Source organism: Muntiacus reevesi, chromosome 20, assembly GCF_963930625.1.
Source record: "Muntiacus reevesi chromosome 20, mMunRee1.1, whole genome shotgun sequence".
Classification (NCBI taxonomy): domain Eukaryota; kingdom Metazoa; phylum Chordata; class Mammalia; order Artiodactyla; family Cervidae; genus Muntiacus; species Muntiacus reevesi.
The window spans coordinates 28,332,483-28,354,405 of NC_089268.1; the positions used below are offsets into that span (position 1 = coordinate 28,332,483).

The 21,923-nt window shown below is 56.9% G+C and overlaps 2 protein-coding genes across 2 annotated transcripts; both read left to right on the forward strand.

The window, feature by feature from the left end:
- Positions 1–444: 444 nt before the first annotated feature.
- LOC136151188 (superkiller complex protein 2-like) lies at positions 445–3,281 on the forward strand. Its single transcript, XM_065912142.1, has 9 exons — positions 445–499; positions 879–896; positions 1,045–1,136; positions 1,461–1,608; positions 1,690–1,816; positions 1,946–2,156; positions 2,309–2,419; positions 2,493–2,755; positions 2,902–3,281. Exons 1-8 carry the CDS (start codon positions 445–447, stop codon positions 2,736–2,738), a joined length of 1,008 nt encoding a protein of 335 aa, XP_065768214.1. The 3' UTR covers positions 2,739–2,755; positions 2,902–3,281.
- Positions 3,282–4,154: 873 nt separating this feature from the next.
- On the forward strand, positions 4,155–16,187 carry LOC136151189 (complement C4-A-like). The gene is given in 36 exon segments (XM_065912143.1): positions 4,155–4,281; positions 4,408–4,606; positions 4,799–5,000; positions 5,192–5,262; positions 5,345–5,369; positions 5,372–5,432; positions 5,617–5,699; positions 5,879–5,995; positions 6,116–6,201; positions 6,318–6,435; positions 7,126–7,241; positions 7,351–7,527; positions 7,654–7,836; positions 7,962–8,147; positions 8,312–8,470; positions 8,730–8,849; positions 8,852–9,016; positions 9,127–9,336; positions 9,576–9,627; positions 9,728–9,817; positions 9,964–10,173; positions 10,346–10,421; positions 10,583–10,739; positions 10,840–10,953; positions 11,041–11,212; positions 11,429–11,655; positions 11,730–11,897; positions 12,262–12,321; positions 13,136–13,229; positions 13,307–13,395; positions 13,397–13,495; positions 13,597–13,710; positions 13,850–13,924; positions 15,243–15,345; positions 15,476–15,719; positions 15,764–16,187. Coding segments are annotated over 36 exon segments (4,911 nt in total). The 5' UTR covers positions 4,155–4,216.
- The last annotated feature ends 5,736 nt before the right edge of the window (positions 16,188–21,923 follow it).

Here is a 21,923-nt window from a genome sequence, read left to right on the forward strand (position 1 = left end):
GGATCTTCCTGACCCAGTCTCCTCAACAGGCAGATGGATTTGTTACCACTGAGCCACCTGGGAAACCTGTCTCTTACAATAACCCCGGCAAAACCTGAACTACATCAGCTTTTTGCTTTTTGTAGGCTCTAACAGAAATTCTGTTGTTTGGGAGATCAGACACATCCTCACCCTCCCACAGGGGAAACTGGCCTTAGTGTCGCTTGTTCCTCTCTGATCAACAAGGCAAAGCTCGGGTCCCACTTTGGCTTTACTTCTGCCCCTAAACGAGGTGCCCAAACTCACAGGTCTCATGAAACAAAAGACATCCAGAAAGCATCACAGGCAAGAGTACTTTATTTGTCAGTTTCAATCAAAATAGGGAGAAGAACTCTGCAACTTCCACAGCTTCCTTAGAGACCCCTCCTTCCTACCCCAAACAGAAAAATGGGAGCACCTTCCTGCATGAAAGACAGCAGCCATGGCCTTGGCAAGGCTTCTGGCTCCACTTCCATGAAAGGTCAGAGAAGCACTGCCCAAAAGCCTTGACCGGGACACAGCCCAGGTCAACAGCAGCAGTCACATCTGACGCTCTACACAGCAGCAAGCCCAGCACTCAACCTGGCTCCCGAACTTTCCCAAGGTGACCCTGCCTCAGTCAGGGCAGGGCAGCCTGTTGAGGACACAGGACAACAAGGCAGGCCTCTGGAATCAATGGGTTTAATTGGAGAGAGCCAACCTGGAGACTCTGGGTTCAAACCCACCCTGGCTTCTCCCAGGCCCATAAACAGGCTCTGGCTGAACTGACCAAGATATTGGGGGCTTTGGAAAAGCCCAAGGTGACTGGCCAGCTCGTTGACCTGCCTGAGTATTACAGCTGGGGGGAGGAACTAACTGAGACCCGGAGCCAGATCCAGGTGAGCACCTGTGAGTGTTGGGGCCCGGGTGATGGACAGGGAGGAAAAGACTGGGACATTCTGGGTACACCTGAACCTCGTCCCAGTGTCTCGGTGACACTTCTTATCCCCTTTCTTCTTGTCTCTGCTCTTCTGCACCACATCATAGAGTCTGTGAATGGGCTGAAATCTCTCTCAGCAGGAAGGGTGGTGGTTGTGAAGAATCAGGAGCATCACAACGCACTGGGTGTGATCCTTCAGGTGAGGGCGGTGGGAATCTGGACTCCAAGGCCAGAGGGAGCAGCCAGCTCCATCTCCATCTTCCCCACTTGGCGAGGAGCCAGTTGTACTCGGCAGTGCCCTCATTTTTCCCTCGAGCCCTCCTTTCCTTCCCATCCCTACCACTTCATGCTTGTCTCCTCATCCTCCCCCCAAGCCCTGCCCCCGAAGTCTGCTCCGACTGCTTGACTTGGTTACCAGTCTACATGGCCGTCCCACGCTCCCGGCCTGGAGTGGGGGGGTCTGCTCTCTCCTTGGACGTCCGCTCCTCACGCTGCCCTGGCCTGGCCTCCCCGCCTCCCCTAGGTCTCTTCCAACCCCACCAGCAGGGTGTTCACAGCCCTGGTCTTGTGTGACAAGCCCGTGTCTGAGGACCCGCGGGAGAGGGGGCCAGCCTCCCCAGACGTGCCCTACCCAGACGACCTCGTGGGATTCAAGCTCTTCCTGCTTGAAGGTGACAGTGGATGGATGCCCGGGTTCTTGCCAACAGCTCAGCTGAGGTGCCCGGTCTGACCCTGCTCTCCCCTCTTCTCAGGGCCCTGTGACCACACTGTGGCCAAGCTCCAGCCAGGAGACGTGGCCGCCATCACCACCAAGGTGCTCCGGCTGAACGGGGACAAGATCTTGGAGGACTTCAGCAAGCGGCAGCAACCAAAATTCAAGTCAGAGATGCTGGGGAGGGACCATGTGGGGGTGGTGGGAGGTGTGGTCAGGGAGGCTCCCCCAGCCCGAGGGGGGCTCTGCAGGAAGAGAAGCCTCTGCCCCAGGTCTAAGACCAGCTCCATCCTCAGGAAGGATCCGCCCTCTGCGGCCGTGTCCACTGCTGTCCAGGAACTGCTACGACTGGCTCAGGCGCACCCCACAGGACCCCCCACCCTCGACCCTGTCAATGACCTGCAGCTCAAAGATGTGTCTGTGGTCGAGGGGGGGCTTCGGGCCCGGAAGCTGGAGGAGCTGATCCGGGGGGCTCAGTGCGTGCACAGTCCCCGTTTCCCTGCCCAGGTGGGTCCCTCGATGTGAGCTCCCCCGCTGGGAGAGACGGCTTTCCCTCTCATCCCCTGCAGACTGGCCGCCCCCGTCCCAGCCCTGGTCCTCAGCTCCCCTGCTGAGGTCAGGGAGGAGGCTCACGGGCCCCTGCCCTTGCCTCCTCGCAGTACCTGAAGCTGCGGGAGCGGGTGCAGATCCAGAAGGAGATGGAGCGGCTGCGCTTCCTGCTGTCAGACCAGTCGCTGCTGCTGCTCCCCGAGTACCACCAGCGAGTAGAGGTGGGGGGCGGGGCTGGGCTGGGGGGCTGGTGGGGAAGCCGTCTGCCGGCTCCCAACCCCGCTATCCTTGCAGGTGCTCCGAACCCTGGGGTACGTAGACGAGGTGGGCACCGTGAAGCTGGCCGGGCGGGTGGCTTGCACCATGAGCAGCCATGAGCTGCTCCTCACCAAGGCCAGTACCCGGAGCTACTCCTTTCAGAACTCCTGGGCCGGCGGGCACCTGCCTCGGTGCGACTCGGCCTCGCCTACCACGTGCACGACCTCATTGGGGCCCAGCTGCTGGACTGGAGAGTCTTGCGCTGCAGCCTCTGGAAGATGACAGAGCAATGACCTCAGGTTGGATTTCCTCCCTCCTTGTGCTTCCTTCATAAGCAAAGCCCAGCCCCTCTCCTGTCTTCTGGAACCCGGGAACATATCCACCCAAGTTCTGAGTTCTCCAGAACTCAGGAACCCAGCCCCAGTCTTCTCTTTTTCTTGCACAGTGTCTCCACCACTTCTGGAACCCTCCTCCGCCTGCCAGAGACCTGAGGACTCTGCTCGTCATTGCACACCTCCCCAGGGTGGGGACTGAGGGGCCCAGGAGGGCTGCCCACCCTGGATGAGGCAGGGTCACCTTGGGAAGGCTTGGGAGCCAGGATGAGTGCTGGGCTTGCTGCTGTGCTGAGGGTCAGATGTGACTGCCGCTGTTTACCTGGGCTGTGTCCCCGGGGAGGGGTTTGGGCAGTGCTTCTCTGCCCTTTCACGGAAGAGGAGCCAGAAACCTTGCCAAGGCCATGGCTGCTGTCTTTCATGCTGCAAGGTTCTGCCACTATTCTGTCTGGGGTAGGAAGGAGGGGTCTCAGGTGCTATGGAGGTTGGACAGAGTTCTCCATATTTTGGTTGAAATTGACAAATAAAGTTCTTCTGCCTGTGATGTTTTCTGGATGTCTTTTGTTTCATGAGACAAGTGAGTTTGGGCACCTCGTTTAGGGGCAGAAGTAAAGCCAAAGTGGGACCCGAGCTTTACCTTGTTGATCAGAGAGGAACAAGCGACACTAAGGCCAGTTTCCCCTGTGGGAGGGTGAGGATGTGTCTGATCTCCCAAACAACAGAATTTCTGTTAGAGCCTACAAAAAGCAAAAAGCTGATGTAGTTCAGGTTTTGCCGGGGTTATTGTTAAGAGTCAGGTTTCCCAGGTGGCTCAGTGGTAACAAATCCATCTGCCTGTTGAGGAGACTGGGTCAGGAAGATCCCCTAGAGGAGGAAATGGCAACCCACTCCAGTATTCTTCCCGGGTAAATTCCATAGACAGAGGAGCCTGGTGGCCTACAGACCTCATGTCACAGAGTTGGACATGACTGGAGCGACCGAGCATGCATGCACAGGCAGGAAGAGACAGTTTTCTTAGTATCTTGTTTTCTGGGACAAAGAAGCCATGTGTCTGAGCCATTTGCTGAACCACATGGGGCCTCCCGGGCAGACGTATGTGTGTCCATGCTACACACACACAGGCACCCAGACCCAACCAGTAGTGCTGGTGCGCGGGGCATTGGAATGAGAGGAGTTAACAGGGAAGGACTCAGTCTCTCTCCAGGCCATGATTTCCTCAGATTCCCTCAAGAGATCGAGGCTTCTGGGAAGCCCCCGTCCCAGTTCTGGGTCTGGGGCCAGTTGCAGTTCTTGGTTGTCATGTGATTTCCCAGCTTATCTGGGCCAGGGGAGGAGCAAGGTCCAGACTCAAAACTCTGCTCCAAGCCCTGCGTTAACCAGAAAGGAGCAGGCAGGCAGGCGGGTCTGAACCCCTCGGGTCCTCCAGCCATGAGGCTGCTCTGGGGGTTGATCTGGGCATCTGGTTTCTTCGCCTTGTCTCTGCAGAAGCCCAGGTCCTGGAGGCAGGATGCGGGAAGCTTGAACAGAGCCAGGGCTGGCGAGGGGAGAGTGGGCTCAGAGGGTCCTGATTCGGGGGGAGGGGTGGAGGCTGGCTGCTGACTCGCACCTGTTCTTCCCAGGTTGCTCCTGTTTTCTCCTTCTGTGGTTCGCATAGGGGTCCCCCTGTCTGTGGCTGTGAAACTCCAGGATGCTCCTTCAGGACAGGTGGTGAGAGGATCCGTGTTCCTGAGGAACCCATCCCACGTTAATGAGCTCTGCTCCCGGAAGGTGGATTTCAGCCTCAGCACAGACAGAGACTTCATACTCCTCAACCTCCCGGTAACAGCCCTACTCCCTCCTGTTGCCGCCCAGGGCCTCCCCTTCTGTTCTCCTCTGTCTTCTTGGAAACATCTTTGTCTTCTCATCCCCCTGCTCCCTTCCTCCCCTCCCACCCCTGTGGTACTTTGTCTTTTAGTCTGTCTTTTCCCTTCTGCTCTGTCTCTGACCCACTCCCTGTCCCTCTCCTCACAGATTCCGCAGGAACGGGCCAGGATCTGTCGCCTCCATCTCCTCCGCGGAGCCCCCGAGGTCCAGCTGATGGTGCAGTCATCATGGCTAAGGGACTCTCTGTCCAAACAGACAGACACGCAGGGTGTCAACCTGCTGTTCTCCTCTCGCCGGGGGCACCTCTTTCTGCAGACTGACCAGCCCGTTTATAACCCTGGCCAGAGGGGTGAGTCTCGGCGCCAGGGCCTCCACCTTTCATGCCTTCCCAGCCACTTGAGTGAGGTAACCTGAAGCCCCTCACAGGAAGGCTGCTTTGCAGAGATTTGTTCTCCTTCCCTTCGCTTTCTGGGAGGGGGTCAGGGGTCCAGGGCTCACCCTCTCGTGGCTTCTGCTCACCTCCTCATCCTATATTTCCAGTTCGCTACCGAGTCTTTGCTCTGGATCAGAAGATGCGCCCGGCCACTGACATCCTCACGGTTACGGTGGAGGTGAGCCCCCAACCTCTGACCGTCCTAATGGGCCAGGGCTGCTGAACTGGCTTCTGATGTGACTGCTTCACTCCCATTGCAGAACTCTCAAGGCTTCCGTGTGCTGAAAGGGAAGTGGTTGCTCCCTCCTCCATCTTCCAGGACAACTTTTTGATCCCAGACATCTCAGCGTGAGCATTTCCTCCTGGGGACCCACCAAAACCTTCCCTGAGCTGTCCACCTAAGCACATGGTCCAATCCTGAGCTTTCTCAGCCCCTGTTTCACACTCCAGTCTCCTCCTAGGGAGTTTGGTGACTGGCTGTCTGCAGACCTCTCACACAAGTGGGCTGAATCTCTCCTTTGTCTATCCCCAGGCCAGTGACGTGAAAAATCTCAGCCCGATTCTCAGACAGCCTGGATTCCAATAGCAGCACCCAGTTTGAGGTGAAGAAATACAGTGATAGCTAGAGACATGAGGGACAAGCACCCCTTTTCTGCAAGGAGGAAGGGGTGGAGCAGAGGTGAGGGTGCAGGGCCAGGGAAGGGAGACGCTGCTGCCACAGCCCTGAGGGGAGGGAAATATTTTAAGGGTCCTTTCATGAGAGTCTGATCTGCCCTCCCTTTGCCCTGGGTCAGTTCTTCCCAACTTTGAGGTGAAGATCATTCCTGAAAACCCCTACATCCTGACAACGGCTGGCTTTCTTAGTGACATCCAAGTGATCATCCAGGCCAGGTAACTCCCCCTTGCTCATGGTCCCTCACACTGAGCCTGGTGCCAGGACGCCCCATGCAGCGTGAATGTGCTGTGGAACCGCACTTCCCTCCCTCGCCTCAGCCCTCAGCCCCTCTTCCGAATCTCTCCTTGGTGGCCAGTGCAGGGGGTGGCGTATGTGCGCTTTGGGCTCCTGGGTGAGGACGGTGAAAAGACTTCTCTGCGGGGCCTGGAGAGTCAAACCAAGGTAGGAAGGAGGGTTGAGGTGTGTGAGGTGGGTGAGGAGAGTGAGGCAGGCAGCGTGAGGAGGTGAGGTGGGAAACTCAAGTCTCATCCTCTGTCTTGTCTTCTTCTTTGCCCTAGCTGGTGGATGGCCAGTGCCAAATTTCCCTCCAAAAGGCTGAGTTTCAGGGTGTGCTGGAGAAGCTTCATAATAGCATTAATGACCTCCCAGGGCTGTGCCTCTATGTTGAGTCTCCAGGTGAGTGGCTTTCCCTGATTTTAACCCTGGACCCTCACCTCTGACCTCCGAGCTGACCCTATGTTCTCTAGCACCAACACCACCCAGCTTCTCCTCAACTAGGCCCCAAAGCCAGGAACAACCCAGAAGATTGTCTCTCTGCAACTTCATTTCTGGGCTTTTTCTGGGGAAGGGCAATCTTCCACCATCTATCTCCATGTTGTTATTTTCACCCACCCATCCACCCATCCTTCCATCCTCCATCCATCCATCCATCACCCAACCATCCACCTATCCATCCATTCATCCATTCACCCATCCATCCATCCACCCACCATCTGCCTATCCAGCTATTCATTCACCCATACATTTATTTATCCACCTATCAACCTGTCCATCCATCCAGCAAACAAATATCCATCCACACAAACATCTATGCATCCACCCATCCATCCATCTACCTGACAAACCATTTATCCATCCACCTATGTCTCGATCCATCCATCGAACCATTCATCCCTTCTATGTTGACCTCAAAACACAGAGATGAATAGACGATGGTTTCTGCCCTGAAGAGTTCTGCCTTGGTGGAGGGAAACACTAGAGCTCCCTCTCCCCGTCCCCAGCCCTCCTTTTCCTCTCTTCCCAGGTCTCCATGTCCACTGCTCTCCACCCTGATCTTTTTTTTTTTTTCCACCCTGTATCTTGCAGGAGGAAAGATGAAGGAGACAGAGTTCACATCCTCCCATTTTGTGTCATCTCCTTTCTCCTTGGATCTAAGCAAAACCAAGCAGCAGCTTATACCCGGGGTCCCCTTCCTGCTGCAGGTTTCTTCTGGAAGGGGGAGGATGAGCAGTGGGGGCAGGGAGTGGAGGACAGGAGGGCCCAGTGTCCCACTGCCTGCACTCTTCCCTCTGCCCCTCCCTGTTTACCTAGGCCCTGGTCCGTGACATGTCAGGCTCCCCAGCCTCTAGCATCCCCGTCAAAGTGTCTGCCAAGTTGTTTTCTGGATCGACTTCTAAAAATGAGGACTTTGAACGAAACACAGATGGGAGCGGCCAAGTCATTGTTTCCACTGGTATTCCTCCTACCATCTCAGAAATGCAGCTCTCCGTAGGACTCCAGCCTCACGGGAGTGGGTGGGCTGGGAGAGAAGCTTCCCAGGCGGGCAGATGGAGGGGGGGAAGCCGGATGCCTGGGCCCTTTCCATTGACCCTGCGACCCCTGACCTCTCTCCAGGTGTCTGCAGGCTCCCCACACCCTGCCATAGGCGGTCTCACCATGAAAGCCCCCCTGTCCAGAAGCTCTGGGTTTCTGTCCATTGAGTGGCAGAGTCCTCGACCTCTTAAAGTTGGAGAGACTCTTAACCTAAACCTGCAGGCCGTGGGCATCAGTGGGAGCTTCTCACACTTCTACTACATGGTGCGCATGACTGGGCTACAGGGGAGGACAGGGATGGGAGGGTCTCAAGCAGGAAGGAGCCCTCAGGGTGGGTGGCGGTCTCAGGGCTGAGGATGGGCAGTGAGGAGCACCCTCCTCTCCCCCAGATCCTGTCCCGGGGCCAGATCGTGTCTGTCCATCGAGAGCCCAAGAGACACTTGACCTCCATCTCCGTGTTTGTGGACCATCACCTGGTGCCCTCCTTCCACCTCGTGGCCTTCTACTATCATGGGGGCGTCCCAGTGGCCAACTCCCTGAGAGTGGATGTCCAGGCTGGAACCTGTGAGGGGAAGGTAACTGGCATCGGAAGAGATGGTGTGTGTGCGTGTGCTGGGAGGATTAAGAGAGAAGACTGGATGACTGCAAATGGGGTGATTTAGTTTGGGGTGCACTGAGGATGCACAAGACTGAAAGAATTCTCCCCACCCTGACTGCCCCTACCTGCCACCTCTGCCAGCTGGAGCTGAACGTGGACAGTTCCAAGGCGTATCGTCCTGGGGACACTGTAAAACTCAACCTGCAAACAGAGTCTCGAGCTCTGGTGGCCCTGGGAGCTGTGGACACGGCACTGTATGCTGTGGGTGGCAAGGCCCACAAACCCCTCGACATGGTCAAGGTTGGTCAAGTCCTCTCTCTGATCCTCCCTTCCCTCTGAGGCTCATCCTCCTGCTGCCCGAAGCCCATGCCAGCCACTAGAACTCACTCAGCTGGACTGCTTCCAGTCCTCCCTCGAGCCGTGGCCCCGGTGGCCTCTGTTTCCACTCTCTGTGTCTCTCTTGTACTTGTCTGGACCCTGGCCTCTCACCTGCAGCTGAGTATGCGATCATGGCCGCAGTCACTCTTGTCTCTGCAGCATATCTGCCTCTTCTCTCTAGGTCTTCGAAGCTCTGAACAGCTATGACCTTGGCTGTGGTCCCGGCGGCGGAGACAGTGCCCCTCAAGTGTTCAAGGCAGCTAGTCTGGCCTTTTCTGATGGAGACCATCGGACTGAAATCAGAAAGAGCGAGGACATAGGAGGAAGGGGAGTGGGTGGTGGGAAGATAAGGAAGAAGGCCTGTTCCATGAATTCCACATGCACCTCCGCCTGCCGCTCTCTGTCCGCCGCTTTGAGCAGCTCGAGCTGCGACCAGTCCTCTACAACTACCTGGATAGAGATCTGACCGTGAGGCCCCTTGGGGGCTGAGTGCATGGTGGTGGAGGGGATGGGGCAGGTGAGGGGTGGGGAGCCTAACTGGGCTGGGACTCTGGCCCTCCCTGTCTTCCTGCCCCCAGGTGAGCATCCACGTGTCCCCAGTGGAGGGGCTGTGCCTGGCCGGGGGCGGAGGGCTCGCCCAGCAGGTGCAGGTGCCCGCGGGCTCTGCCCGGCCCGTTGGCTTCTCTGTGGTGCCCATCGCAGCTGCTGCCGTGTCCCTGAAGGTGGTGGCTCGAGGATCCTTAGATTTCCCTGTGGGGGACGCAATATCTAAGATTCTACAGGTTGAGGTGAATGAAACCCCCCTGAGTCTAGGTCCCCAACTCCCAGATTCACCCCCTACTCTGGCCCTCTCTCTGCATCATGCCTGAGGCCACCCCCAAACCCAACGCTTTGGTCCATTTGCATCTCCCACAGTTCTGGCCCGACTGTGTTCCTGAAGTTCCAACTCCAGGTCCTGAGGAGTGTGCACTGGGAGGGGCAGGCTGTAGCCTGTGTGGTCTCTCACAGTTACGTTTCCTCTCCACAGAGAGAAGGGGCCATTCACAGGGAGGAGATGGTCTATGAACTCAACCCCCTGGGTGAGAGACCTCCACTCACAGACATCAGTGTCCTGGGGGGTGGTGGTGGGCAGAAGGTGTGGACAGCAGGACAGACCACTGACTCCCCTCATCTTCCCAGACCCCCGAGGCCGGACCTTGGAAATTCCTGGCAACTCTGATCCCAATATTATCCCTGAAGGAGATTTCAAGAGTGTCGTCAGCGTCACAGGTGGGAGTGTCCTCCAGTCTGTTCCTGGTGGCCACCCTTGGATTCATGTGAAGCCTGGGCACTCTGTTTGATCCCGAGACTCCATGACCCTCCGACCCGGGCCCCCTGATCTGCACTCTGACCCTCCATCCTATCCCTCCCCATAGCCTCGGATCCACTGGAAGCTTTGGGCTCTGAGGGGGCCTTGTCACCAGGAGGCGTGGCCTCGCTCCTGAGGCTTCCCCAAGGCTGCGGGGAACAAACCATGACGCTGTTGGCTCCAACACTGGCTGCTTCCCGCTACCTGGACAAGACCGAGCAGTGGAGCATGCTGCCCCCTGAGACCAAGGACCGTGCCGTGGATCTCATCCAGAAAGGTTCTGAGGGCAGCGGCAAGCAGGAGTGGGGGCCTGGAGAGGGCAATTAATGGGAGCTGGGCAGCCCAGGCGGCCAGAGCAGGGAAGAGAGATGTGGTCCCCAGTGGAAATGTGGAGCCTGGCCACAGCTGTGGGGGAGTCGGTGTGACCTCAGGCGCCTCTCCTCTCCAAGGCTACACGCGGATCCAGGAGTTTCGAAAAGGAGATGGTTCCTATGGGGCTTGGTTACATCGGGACAGTAGCACCTGGTGAGTTTGGGGGAGTGTCCTGGGTGTGTGGGAGGGGCCAGGGCTGGTTGGGGCAGAGGCAGCTATTATGGCGGGGCAAATAGCTAGGAGCCACCAGGAGTGGGGCCCTCCCCCATATAGGGACCAGTGGCTATCGCCAGAAATGCTTTCCTCCCCTCTAGGCTCACGGCCTTTGTGCTAAGGATACTGAGTTTGGCCCAGGATCAGGTGGGCGGCTCTCCTGAAAAGCTGCAGGAGACGGCCATGTGGCTGCTGTCCCAGCAACGGGATGATGGCTCATTCCACGACGCCTGTCCTGTAATCCACAGGGAGATGCAGGTATGGGGCTGGGAGGCTGGGCCAAGGGCATAGGAGGGATGAGTCGCCCTGCCCCTCCACACTCGTGGTTGGTGCCTCCTTTTCTCCCCACTTCAACTAGGGAGGCTTAGTGGGAAGCGATGAGACTGTGGCGCTCACAGCCTTCGTGGTCATCGCCCTTCACCACGGGCTGGCGGTCTTCCCAGACAAGAATTCAGAGCAGTTGAGAAGAGTGGTAAGGCACTCGCGTGTTAGCCCTTTGCTGATCCCCTTTCTCCTCAGGAAGCCAGTCCACAGACCTTCACCTCCCACTTTCTTCCAGGAAAATTCCATCTCAAGAGCAAACACCTTCTTGGGGGCGAAAGTAACTTCTGGGCTCCTGGGCTCTCACGCCTCCGCCATCACGGCCTACGCCCTGTCGCTGACTGAGGCCCCCGAACACCTGCGGAGTGTTGCCCACAACAACCTCATGGCCATGGCCCAGGACATTGGTGGTGAGGGGGTCCTGGCAGTGAACTGGGGCTTGGGAGAGCTTGAGACCCCCGAGTGTGTCCAAAGGGAGAAATGGAACGAATGGAGGCTCTCGGAAGAAATCAGAGCAGACGCAGGGGTGACTGGGAAATCAGGAGAGACTAAAGGGGCAGCGTCAAAGGCCCAGACAACTAAGATTCTCCCCCGTTCACCTGTGGGTCTCCTTTTACCCAGATAAGCTTTATGGGGCTCAGTCACCACTTCTCCAAGCAACGTCCTGTCACCCACTCTGGCTCCTCACAGCCCAGCAGACCCCATTCCCCAGGCCCCGGCCCTGTGGATTGAAACCACGGCCTACGGCCTGTTACACCTGCTGCTATGGGAGGGCAAGGCTGAGTTGGCTGACCAGGCTGCATCCTGGCTGACCCGCCAGGGCAGCTTCCATGGGGGATTCCCCAGCACCCAGGTAGAGGCTGTCCTGGGGTTCTAGGGTGGCTGGTCTTGAGACTGAGTACCTGAGTCCTGGCCCATGTTCCCCAGAACACTGTTATGGCTCTGGATGCCCTGTCTGCATACTGGATCGTGTCCCACACCACCAAAGAGAAGGGGCTCAACGTGACCCTCAGCTCCTTGGGCCGCAGTGGGCTCAAGTCCCATGTGTTGCAGCTAACCAACCACCAAGTTCACAGGCTGGAGGAGATGCTGCAGGTGAATCATTCCTTCACCTGATGTCGGGACATCTGGGCTTCCCTCGGCCTGACCAGAAGCCATCCCTCTCTGTCACTCCTGATGAATCCCCACAGCCCCTCTTTCTGATAACTCTGTAGGAAGACTTACTGGCTCTGTGATCTGTAGCAAGTCACCCAGCTGTGAGCTTCATTTATCTGATCTGAAAATGATTCACGCAGCATCTACAGAGGGTTTAGGAGATGATGGAGAGAGAATGCGGGTGAAGGTAGAAAGTGTTGAAAAGTGAGGTGGGGAGTGGAGGTGGAGGTGTTTTGGTGGAGGAGGTAAGTTGAAGCAACAGTGTGCCCTTCTGACATCTCTTTCCCTTTTCTGCTTGTGACAGTTTTCCCTGGGAAGCAAGATTAACGTGGAGGTGGGAGGAAACAGCAAAGGAACGTTGAAGGTGAGCGTTGGTGGCACTGGGCGGCCAGGGCGATCAGGGTGAAGCCGGGGTGTTGAGTGGGAGACCTGCAGGCAGAGCTCATGGTCTGGGAAGGAGGAGGAGACCCCTGGGTTGCAGTTCTCTGTGCTCTGTCCTGGGCACGTGCCCCTCACTCTGCTCTCCTCCCTCACTAGGGACCTGTTGTCCCCTTCGGCCCTCAGTGCTGATGCTCAAACACTTGGCATCTCAAGTCAAGCATCTCCCCTGAGCTCTGAGCATTGCTGACATGGCGTGCCCCAAACCCCCTCCTCCTCCTGTGGCTCCTTGTCTGACTGACAGCGTCCCTTCCATACAGGAGCCCAGCTGCCCCTCCGGGGGCTGTCTTAGTGCCCCCTGCTCCATCCAAAGCCTGTCCTCATGAACCCAGTAACTCCTCTTCTGCCTTCGCCCCAGCCCAGTCACCTCCCCAGCAGAACAGATCCTTCCATCTACACACATCTCCGGGCCCTAAATGTCCTTCAGCTGCTTCTTGTCCTCAGTGACACACTCACTCTCCTCCTTCAGGCTTCGCCTGGCAGCCGTTCCTGAACTTTTCATTGTAGCCTCTTCGGTGTATGTGTACAGTGTTTGCCCCCAGACCGGACCCTGCTCTGCTCTCTGTCTCACCCAACACCTCAGCCTATTTGTATTTCAGGACTGGTGGATAGGAAAGGGCAGAAAGCCTCGAAGCTCTTAGCCCAGGAGCTAAGGGATCCAGAGGCTTTCCTTGTGGCTCTGGAGAGAGGTCTGTGGCCCTAAGTGTCCCCATGTCCCCTTCCTGCCCCTTTGGAGCCAGGTTCTTCGCAGCTACAGTGTTATGGACATGACGAACACGACCTGCCAGGATCTTCAGATTAAAGTGATGGTCGTGGGCCACGTCGAGTACACAAGTGAGTGTTGGGGTCACAGGCTGTGGGTCTCTGAGGGGCTGGTGCCAGGGCTGAGCCACAGTGCTGTCCCCTGGCAGTGGAGGCTGAGGAGGACTACCAGGAATACGAGTATGAGGACTCTCCAGCGGGGGATGACCCCGAGGCCCACTCCTGGCCCGTGACACCCCTAACTAAACCTGTTTGACAAGTGGAGGAACTGCTGTAAGATGGAGGCCGCCAAGGTGGCCAAGGAACTGGAATCCAGGTTGTATACAGTAAACCCTGGGGTGGCCCTGGGCATGTGGGTGCTGCTGGGCTGGGAGAGGGACGCAGGGCCGAGGTTGGGGCCGGGTGTCTACAGCCTGGCACCAGGCGTGGGGGGACCCAGGCAACAGGCACGTGTCTCCACAGGCGGACTGGCAAGGTGGGGCTGTCGGGCATGGCCATTGCGGACATCACCCTCCTGAGTGGATTCCACGCCCTGCGGGCTGACCTGGAGAAGGTGTGACCAGCCACCCAGAGGGCCGCTTGTGCCCCAGGAGCCCGGCCCCATCCCCGCGGTAACCCCAGTTGCTGAGCCCTGTGATGTGCAGGGCGGCCGGGGCTTCCTCCGTGTGACTCCTGGCTCCCGTTCCCCACAGCTGACCTTCCTCCCCGACCGTTACGTGAGCCACTTTGAGACCGAGGGTCCCCACGTCCTGCTGTACTTCGACTCGGTGAGCAAGGAGGGTGACAGGGGGGCGCCGAGCTGGCGCTGCGCTTCCTGAGCTCGTGTTAGGAGGTCTCCAGGAGGCAGGTGTATCAGCAGCTACTGCTCTGGGAGAGAACTTGTGGTGTGAGCAGGGAGACAGGACAGGAGGGGTCAGAGCCTTGGCCAGGGAGGTTCCCTGCTACCTGCAGGGAGGTGGGGCTGAGCCCCTTCTGTGTCTTGGGGTCCAGTGCCAGTCAGCCGGGGAGGGCTGAGAGAGAGCCTTTCATAAAGCTGAATGTATTCAAGTTGAGGGACTGCTTCTTTTTCACTGACCTTCTCTTTTTTTGTTGTTTTTGATATAAATGTGTATTTTATCTTTTTTTGAACATTTACTGTAACCTCTTGGAGAAAAATGTGAAAAAGGCATGTTAATACTGTGATACCACTCATCAGGCGTGTTAAGACTGAGATACAACTGGCCAGTTATTTGTGGGTCAGGGAGACCCTCCCTGAGCAGTGTGTGCAGAGCAGACCCTGTTGGCTTGAGAAGCCAGGCAGAGGATTCTGGTTGAACACAGTGGAAAATGAGGAAGATGTCAAGTCGGGGAGCTCACCGTGCAGCTTAGGAAGGAAACTCACATGGGATACCAGGCTGGACTGGAGCAGTGTGGGCATGAGGAGAGGGATCTGGGCCTAGACATGAGTGGCAGAGTCACAGAGGGCAAGCAGAAGGCTAGCACTTGCTGTTACCAAGCAGAAAAGGGAGGCCTTAGCTGTATCATTGAGGCTATTGAGAGGGCGAGTGGGTTTGGAGGGCAAGCAGACGGAATCGGGAGAGTTTAATACATCCTGTAAAAGTCCCAATACAAGAAAAAGGCTGAACATTTGGGAGAAACTGCCCACCTGCAGAGTTTGGGGAATGATGAGACCGCCCTGGGGAGCACAGAGAAGGGGAAGGGCCTGTGCCAGGGACTGTGCCTCTGGGAGGGACAAAGCAGGAAGGTCAGAAATGACCAGGTCAGAATCAGGGGTGATCTGGAAGCTAGCCCTGAGGGTAAGGAGAGCATTGTGAAGAATGTGTCCATGAAGTGAGCCTCTGTGAAGGTGCCAGGACAAGAGACTGGGGTGAGGTCACCATGTGGTCAGTGAAGTCAACAGAGAACTTGGGGAACAGTTTTGAGAAATCCCGAGGCTGGAAGGTAAGAAAACATAAAGGACACTGAAGATAAGACCGACCAGAATCCAACAGGTCAAGCAAATCCATCATAGCGGTTTATGAGGGCTCAGGGCCCAGAGGTGGGTCCCTGACTTCCCTCTACCCATCGCCCCCCTCCCCATGCCAGGTTCCCACCTCCTGGGAGTGCGTAGGCTTTGGATCTGTGCAGGAGGTGCCCATGGGGCTGGTACAGCCAGCCAGGGCCGTCCTGTATGACTACTACAACCCTGGTGAGATGCTGGGGACACTCGGGAGGGTTGGGGTAGGTGGCAGTGAGGGGTGGCAAGGGAGTCCTGTGGGTCCATTGCCTGGGAGGGAGAGAGAGGGCAAGTGCCCTAACGCCCCTCTGCTTTTCTCCAGAGCACAAAAGTTCTGTGTTTTATGGGGCACCACATAAAAGCAAACTATTCTCCATGTTGTGCTCTGCGGCTTTCTGCCAGTGTGCTGGGCGTGAGACCCCTCACCCACGATCTCACAGCACCATGTTTACAGGGGGGAGGGCAGGGGTTTGTACGGGAGCAATAAAAGGAGACACCGAGGCACATGACTGGCCGAGTCCTCCCCCCCACTCCTCCCCCATCACTGGGCACTGGCGCTCTCCCAGGCCCTGTCTTCCACCCCCCCGGGGCAGCAGCCGCACCTGGAAAGGCTGGACCTTGAGGTTGACGCCGCAGTAGGGATCCGGCTGCAGCGACGGCAGGGCGCCCACGGGCGGCGGCAGCAGCGTGAAGGCCTGCAGCAGTCGCAGGAGCACCACGAAGATCTCCAGGCGCGCCAGCGACTCGCCCAGGCACACGCGCGCCCCACAGCCAAACGCCAGCGCGCTGGGGTTCGCGCCTGGCTCCAGGAAGCGGTCTGCGGGCAGAAGGACCGATCTGGGCTCAGGGGCCGACGGCCTCTGGCCCCCGGCTTCACCTCCACCCGCCACCGCGGGCACCCGCCCCAGCACGCACCCAGCCAAAACTCGTGTGGCTGCTGCCAGACGGTCTCGTCCAGGTGGGCACCTTGGAGGTTGGGGATAACGACCATGCATGCCCTCATTGATGTCGTAGCCGAAGGTGCTGAGGGTTAGGGTTAAGTGAGAGGCCCTCCGGGAACCTGCTGGTGTCTTGGCTGTTCATCCCTAGGCCTCTGGAGTCACCTGGTAGGCAGTGTGTGTCAAGGCCAGGGGCAGCAACTCTGCAATGGTAGATAGCATTTAGCAAGGGCAGATGAGAGCCATCCTTTTATGTGGCTCCAGGGTTTGAGGCTCTGGGGCCCAGCTCGAGATCCATCTTCTCCTGAAGGTGTTGCTGAATCTGAGAAATGGAGCCCAAGTCCTATCAGTGGCCAGCCCTCAGCTGCCAGCCTCCATTGTGTGTGTCTATGTATCTGTGTGTGTGTGTGTGTTGAGTCACTCAGTCATGTCTGACTCTTTCAGAGCCCATGGACTGTAACCCTCCAGACTCCTCTGTCCATGGAATTCTCCAGGCAAGAGTACTAGAGTGGGTTGCCAATCCCTCTTCCAGGGCATCTTCCCAACCCAGGGGTGGAACCTGAGTCTCCTGCATTGCAGGCAGATTCTTTACCATCTGAGCCACCATGGAAACCCAAGCTTCCACCACTCCATGAAGGATTGCACGTGAGACCATGTGCCAAGTAGGAGAACCCATGCCAACCCCACTGACCCACCCCAGTCCTACCCCACAACACAGCCTGCATTCCCATCAGTGAGTTAGGTTCCCGCCACCCTGGCCAGGCTGCCAGGAAGGATCTCTAGCCTGCCTCCAGGGCATACCTCAGGGTGGTGAAGTAGGAACGCCACAGCCCAGGAGAGGGTGCTCGCCGTGGTTTCAGTGCCCCCGATGAAGAGATCCACCACAGACATGTGCACGTGTCCTTCCAGGAGCTGTCCCGGGCCCTCTTCTACTCTTTGCCTGCCTACCCCCTGGAGCATGTAGTCCAGCATATCCCTCCACTGGCCAGCCACCATGCTCTCCTGGGGAGGGGAGGAGGAGCCGGCCTGAGTGCCTGGCTTGGGGAGCGTGTTGAGAGGGTGCCGACAGTCCAGGACTGCGGGGATGGCCCAGGAGCTGCCTGGCTCTAGGCAGCAGCGTCACTGCTGCCGGCTGGGGAGGAGCCCCGTCCACATGCATTTCCCACCTTGTGGCGCCTCAGCTGCTTCTCCACCATGTGGTCCCTGTTCTCTACGGCCTGCTTCAGCCTCCAGAGCCCAGGGTTGGAGAAGAACTGGGGCAGAGAGTAAGAAGGTGTAGCTGCTGGCAAGGAAGCCTGTACCCCATCCCCACCCTTTCTCCCAGGACCAGGCATGTCGGGGCTGCGCCTCCTCACCCTGAGAAAAGGAACCAGGTCCAAAATCTGGATGGACCAGTGGTCCCAGGTCTTCATCAAGTCCTGAACACAGTCGTGAAAGGCATGTACTAAGGTGTCCTCCTGCCAGAAAAGGAGGAAATCCTTTCAGTGCAGAACCAGGAGAGGATCTAGGGAGAGGTTGCGGGGGGCAGGGGGAGGGGGGCAGGCACATGTGAGGGCAAGAGAGCCTTGACCTTATCTCCAAAAGTGAGGTAACAGATGATGCTGCAGGTGAGGAGAGAGAATTCCTTCTGGATGGTCACGGGGGCACTGGCCTGGACTCTCATGCGCTGAAGAGAAAGAGCATGAACTAAATAGGGACCTGGGATGACCCTGGTGGTCAAGAGGCTAAGAGTCTCTGCTCCTAATGCAGGGGACCCAGGTTCCATCCCTGGTCAGGGAACTAGATGCCACATGCTTCAGGTAATATAAGTGAAAAAACTAGAGGGATTTCTAGGAGGGGTGAAGCTGACCTGGGCTGACTGTGGGAGCCCAGGCTCACCTCGCAGAACTCCTGGGTCAGCTGCTCCACCCAGGGCTCCAGTGAACTATGGGTGCCCAGCAGCAAGGCTGAGCGGGTGAGTTTCTTGTGGGCCTTCCAGAGCAGAGAATAGTCCCCCAGAGAGATGTCCTGGCAGCGCTGAGACACCAGCTTGTCTGCGAGTAGGGGTTGGGGGTGGGAGGGTCGACTTGACCAGGGAAGGCACAGATCTGACCTCCCTTGCCTCCCAAAGACCTGCTTCTCCCCTCAAGCAACCCCTTACAGGATGGTATCCGGGGTCTGCCGGCAAAATCCACCCACTTCCTGATCATAGCCTCCTCGATGGTCCTCTTGGAGTTCAGCACCACAACCTCTGGCCGGGGGAGTGGTAGGAAAAGCAGGAAGTCAGCAGGAAAGGACACCCCCAACCCTCCTCACTGTTGTGGGTCAGGAAGGAAGCAGACCCTCACCTTGCAGCCCAAGGCGAAGCCTGTAGACAGGCCCGAGTTTCTGAGTCAGGCTCAGCAGATGAATGGGGAGGTTGGGCTGCAGCAGGTGCAGGAAGCCAGGGGCCAGGGATGGGAGGTGGAGGTTTCTGAGCTTCCAGCAGCCCCACAGCAGGTGAGCGCCGGCTAGCAGGGTGAGCAGCAGTAGCAGCCCTGCGAGGACCATGGCTGGAGACCCAGGCAGAGGCCCTGGCCCCGCCACTTATAGCTCTCCACACCTCCAGCCATCTGGCTACTTGGGCTGTTCTGAAGCCTCCCTTGACTCCTTCCCTCAGGTCCTTGCCCACTGTCCCGCCCACAAAACAGTACATTCCTGCAATGGCATCCATCCTCTTGGCCTTCGAAAATCCAATATCAAAGAGCAGGCCTTTTCCCACTCATCTATCAAGAGGAAAGGAAAGGAAACACAACCCTGACCTTCCTCAACAGCCAGAATCAGCTTTCTGTCAGCTGTTCAGGAAAACATGTCCCTGAGGCCTCTCCCACCCCTACTCCACCCCCACCCCACACCCACAGCCACCTTGGACCAGCTTCCTGCCACGGGGTTTGTCTGAGAGAAGAATGACAACCCATGCCTAATATGCCCTCCCAGATGGCCTTTGAAGCACGAAATGAGATCAAAGTGATGTGGTTTTTTCTCTTAACTTACAGATAGGGGAACCACATGTCCTGGTTTGCATGTGTTATCCCAGATTATACCTATAGTCCAAGGGTCATCAGTAATAAGCCTCTTTTTATGCTCAAAACTTGAAGATGAAGAATTTAATGATTCCCCAGTTTGGATCTCTTACCCTGTACCTGACGCTCTTTGCACGCAAGGACAAGAGACCCACTTGAGATAGTTTGAACCAAAAGTAAGAATTATTATACAAATACAGGGATATCTCACAAAATCCAAGAGCAGGCAAGTAGAAGAGACCTTCTTGGCCTTAGAAAGCCAGGGATTGTGAACTAAAGAGCCCAGAGACATGGCTGCTTCCTCATGCTTCGTTCCTCCTCTAATTTGTTTATTATTATTGGCTGCAATGGGCCTGCATTGCCATGCCTGGGCTTTCTCTAGTTGCGGTAAGCAGAGGGTACTCTCTAGCTGTGATGCTCGGGCTTCTCATTGCAGTGGCTTCTCTTGTTGTGAAGTGCAGGCTCTAGGCATGTGGGCTTCAGTAGTTGAGGCTCGTGGGCTCTAGAACTCAGGCTCAGTCCTTGGGGCCCACAGGCCTGGTTGCTTCACAGCATGTGTGATCTTCCCAGACCAGGGATCCAACCCGTTTCTTCTTCATTGGCAGGTGGATTCTTAACCACTGGACCACCAGGGAAGTCCCCTCCCTCTCATTGTCTGCAGTCCTCTCCTCCCACTGCAGTCAAGCTGCTTGTGCTCCCAGGTGCAGGCGGCAGAGGACTGCTTTGGGGCTTAGACTCCACAGAATATGGGTCTAGCCCCAGGACAAGAGGGCTTTAGTGGCGTGATGCCCCACATCGATTCCAATGTCCTCAGGAAGGAACTTGATAGCCACAGCTGGGATCAGGGGCCCAGCCCTCTTCAGGGAGATGTTGCCATGAGGGGTGGGGTCCCAGTGGACTAAGCAGGGCTGTCAGGGGCCACTGTTGCGGGTGAGGGGGCCATGAAGGACTCACAGGAGAGGTCATGCTAAAGAGGGGCGGCAGGACTCAGTGGGAGGCTGGGGCACCTAGGAGGTGGGGTGAGAGCTTAGAGCTGACCTGAGTTCACACATCCCCCAATACTCATGCTTTCTCTGCCAGCTGACCTCAGAGCTTTAACCAGAGCAAGACTCTGCCACCAGAGAGCCTGGGTCAATATCCCAGCTGTGGTGCCAACTAGCCTAAAGAGTTCACAGATGCGGTTCCTTAAGGAAGAGGCTCAACTCAGCCTAACCCAGGCCCAGGACTGGGAGGGAGAAAACTTGGGATGTCTGGGGTTGGGCAGCAACAGCCAGCTCCTTCCTCATAGTTGACCTCAGGCCCCAGACCATGTCTTGCCACAACCATAGCTGAATGTTTGACTCTCATACGTGGCTCTATGCACCAATATGCTGACCAGATTTTGGGAGAGATCTGCCGGGCAACGACCAGGCCATGTAGACAATAGCCCTAAGAAGCCTCTGAAACACTGAGAAACTCAGAACGCTTTTGTAAAAAAAAATTACCTTATTTGGTTACACATGGTCTTAGTTGCAGCATTGGGGATCTTAGATCTGAAGTTGCAGCATGCAGGATTTTTTTCTTTTTTTCACTTGAGGCTTTTGAACCCTTACTTGTGGCATGTGAAAACTAGTTCCCTTGGCAGATATCAAACCTGGGCCCCTTGCATTGGTAGCACAGAGTCATAGTCGCTGGGCCACCAGGGAAGTCCCCAGTCAGAACTACTCAAAATTTGTTGGAATAGGAGGGGACTCTGTTCAAACGGAGAGTGACCTGGCCTGCTGGCCTGCTGGCGAACACCGCTTCATAAATGACACCATGTACCTTGCCAACCCTGTCTCCTCCACACCACCTCCAAATCCTAATTCCAGACATGATAAATGATACGCAGTTCCCCCCTCAAATGGCTCTGTTGTGCCCCCAGCCTTGAGGCCTTTTATGTTCTTTCTTCTGCCTTAAATACCTTCAGCTACTCCTACTCCCTTTGCTTGACTCATCAGCCTGCAGTCCAACTTAGAGGTCACCTCCTCCGGGAAGCCTCCCCAGCCCACTTCTCACATCCCCCCAACTGGTCAGAGGCCCCACAGAACCATGCAGCTCCCTGACCTCACACCATTCACACAAGATGGGGATCTGGAACAGGGCATGGCCTGGAGTGAGACGTTCACAAGTCCTATTGAATGACTGAATGGCAGGCTGCTGAGTTAGCTCAGTTTCCCTCAGAAATGACCTCAGCACATTCCTCTAGATGAATTCCTAGGTTAGCCCTGAAGACCCAAGAGGTGCTACCATAATGGGGGAGAGCTAGGCAGGCAGGTGGGGAGGGTTGACCCCGGGGAACAGCAGTTCCCTCAGAGTATTAAGAAACACCAAAGTTGGCCTTTTGGTCTGTTTGAAATCAGTATCTAGATGAAGGCATCATCAGACCTGAGGATTGCACAATTCTGGGAAAGTTACGTAATGTTGCTGATAAAGGGATCCAGTGTCAAACGGGCTTTCAACAGAGCAGGTCTCGGTCAGAAGCAAGACCCCAGAAGTGGCACGTGCATGAGCACAGTGGGGGGCATGCGGCTGGGGAGCTGCTCACGAAGCAGAAGGGCTGAGGTGCCTGGTGTGCAGTGCCCGCCTGAGGCCCCAGTGACAGGCTGCCAGGCACAGAGAGTGCCCTTCGGGCAGAGTGAAAGGGAGGTCTCAGTGTGGACACGGGATCCTCTGAGCGCATGGTCAGCTGCCCACCATGGTCACTATGTGGCACCAGGCTCCCAAGGGGTCACCTGGGGAAGGTGGGGTTCAGGCAGAGCTGGATGCTGCA

Bases quoted from the DNA above. Each gene is read 5' to 3' on its own strand.
- LOC136151188 (XM_065912142.1), top strand. From the start codon at position 445: ATGAAAGACAGCAGCCATGGCCTTGGCAAGGCTTCTGGCTCCACTTCC. The intron at 1,137-1,460 runs GTGAGGGCGGTG...CGCCTCCCCTAG, and splicing joins CACTGGGTGTGATCCTTCAG to GTCTCTTCCAACCCCACCAG. The intron at 1,609-1,689 runs GTGACAGTGGAT...CCCTCTTCTCAG, and splicing joins CAAGCTCTTCCTGCTTGAAG to GGCCCTGTGACCACACTGTG.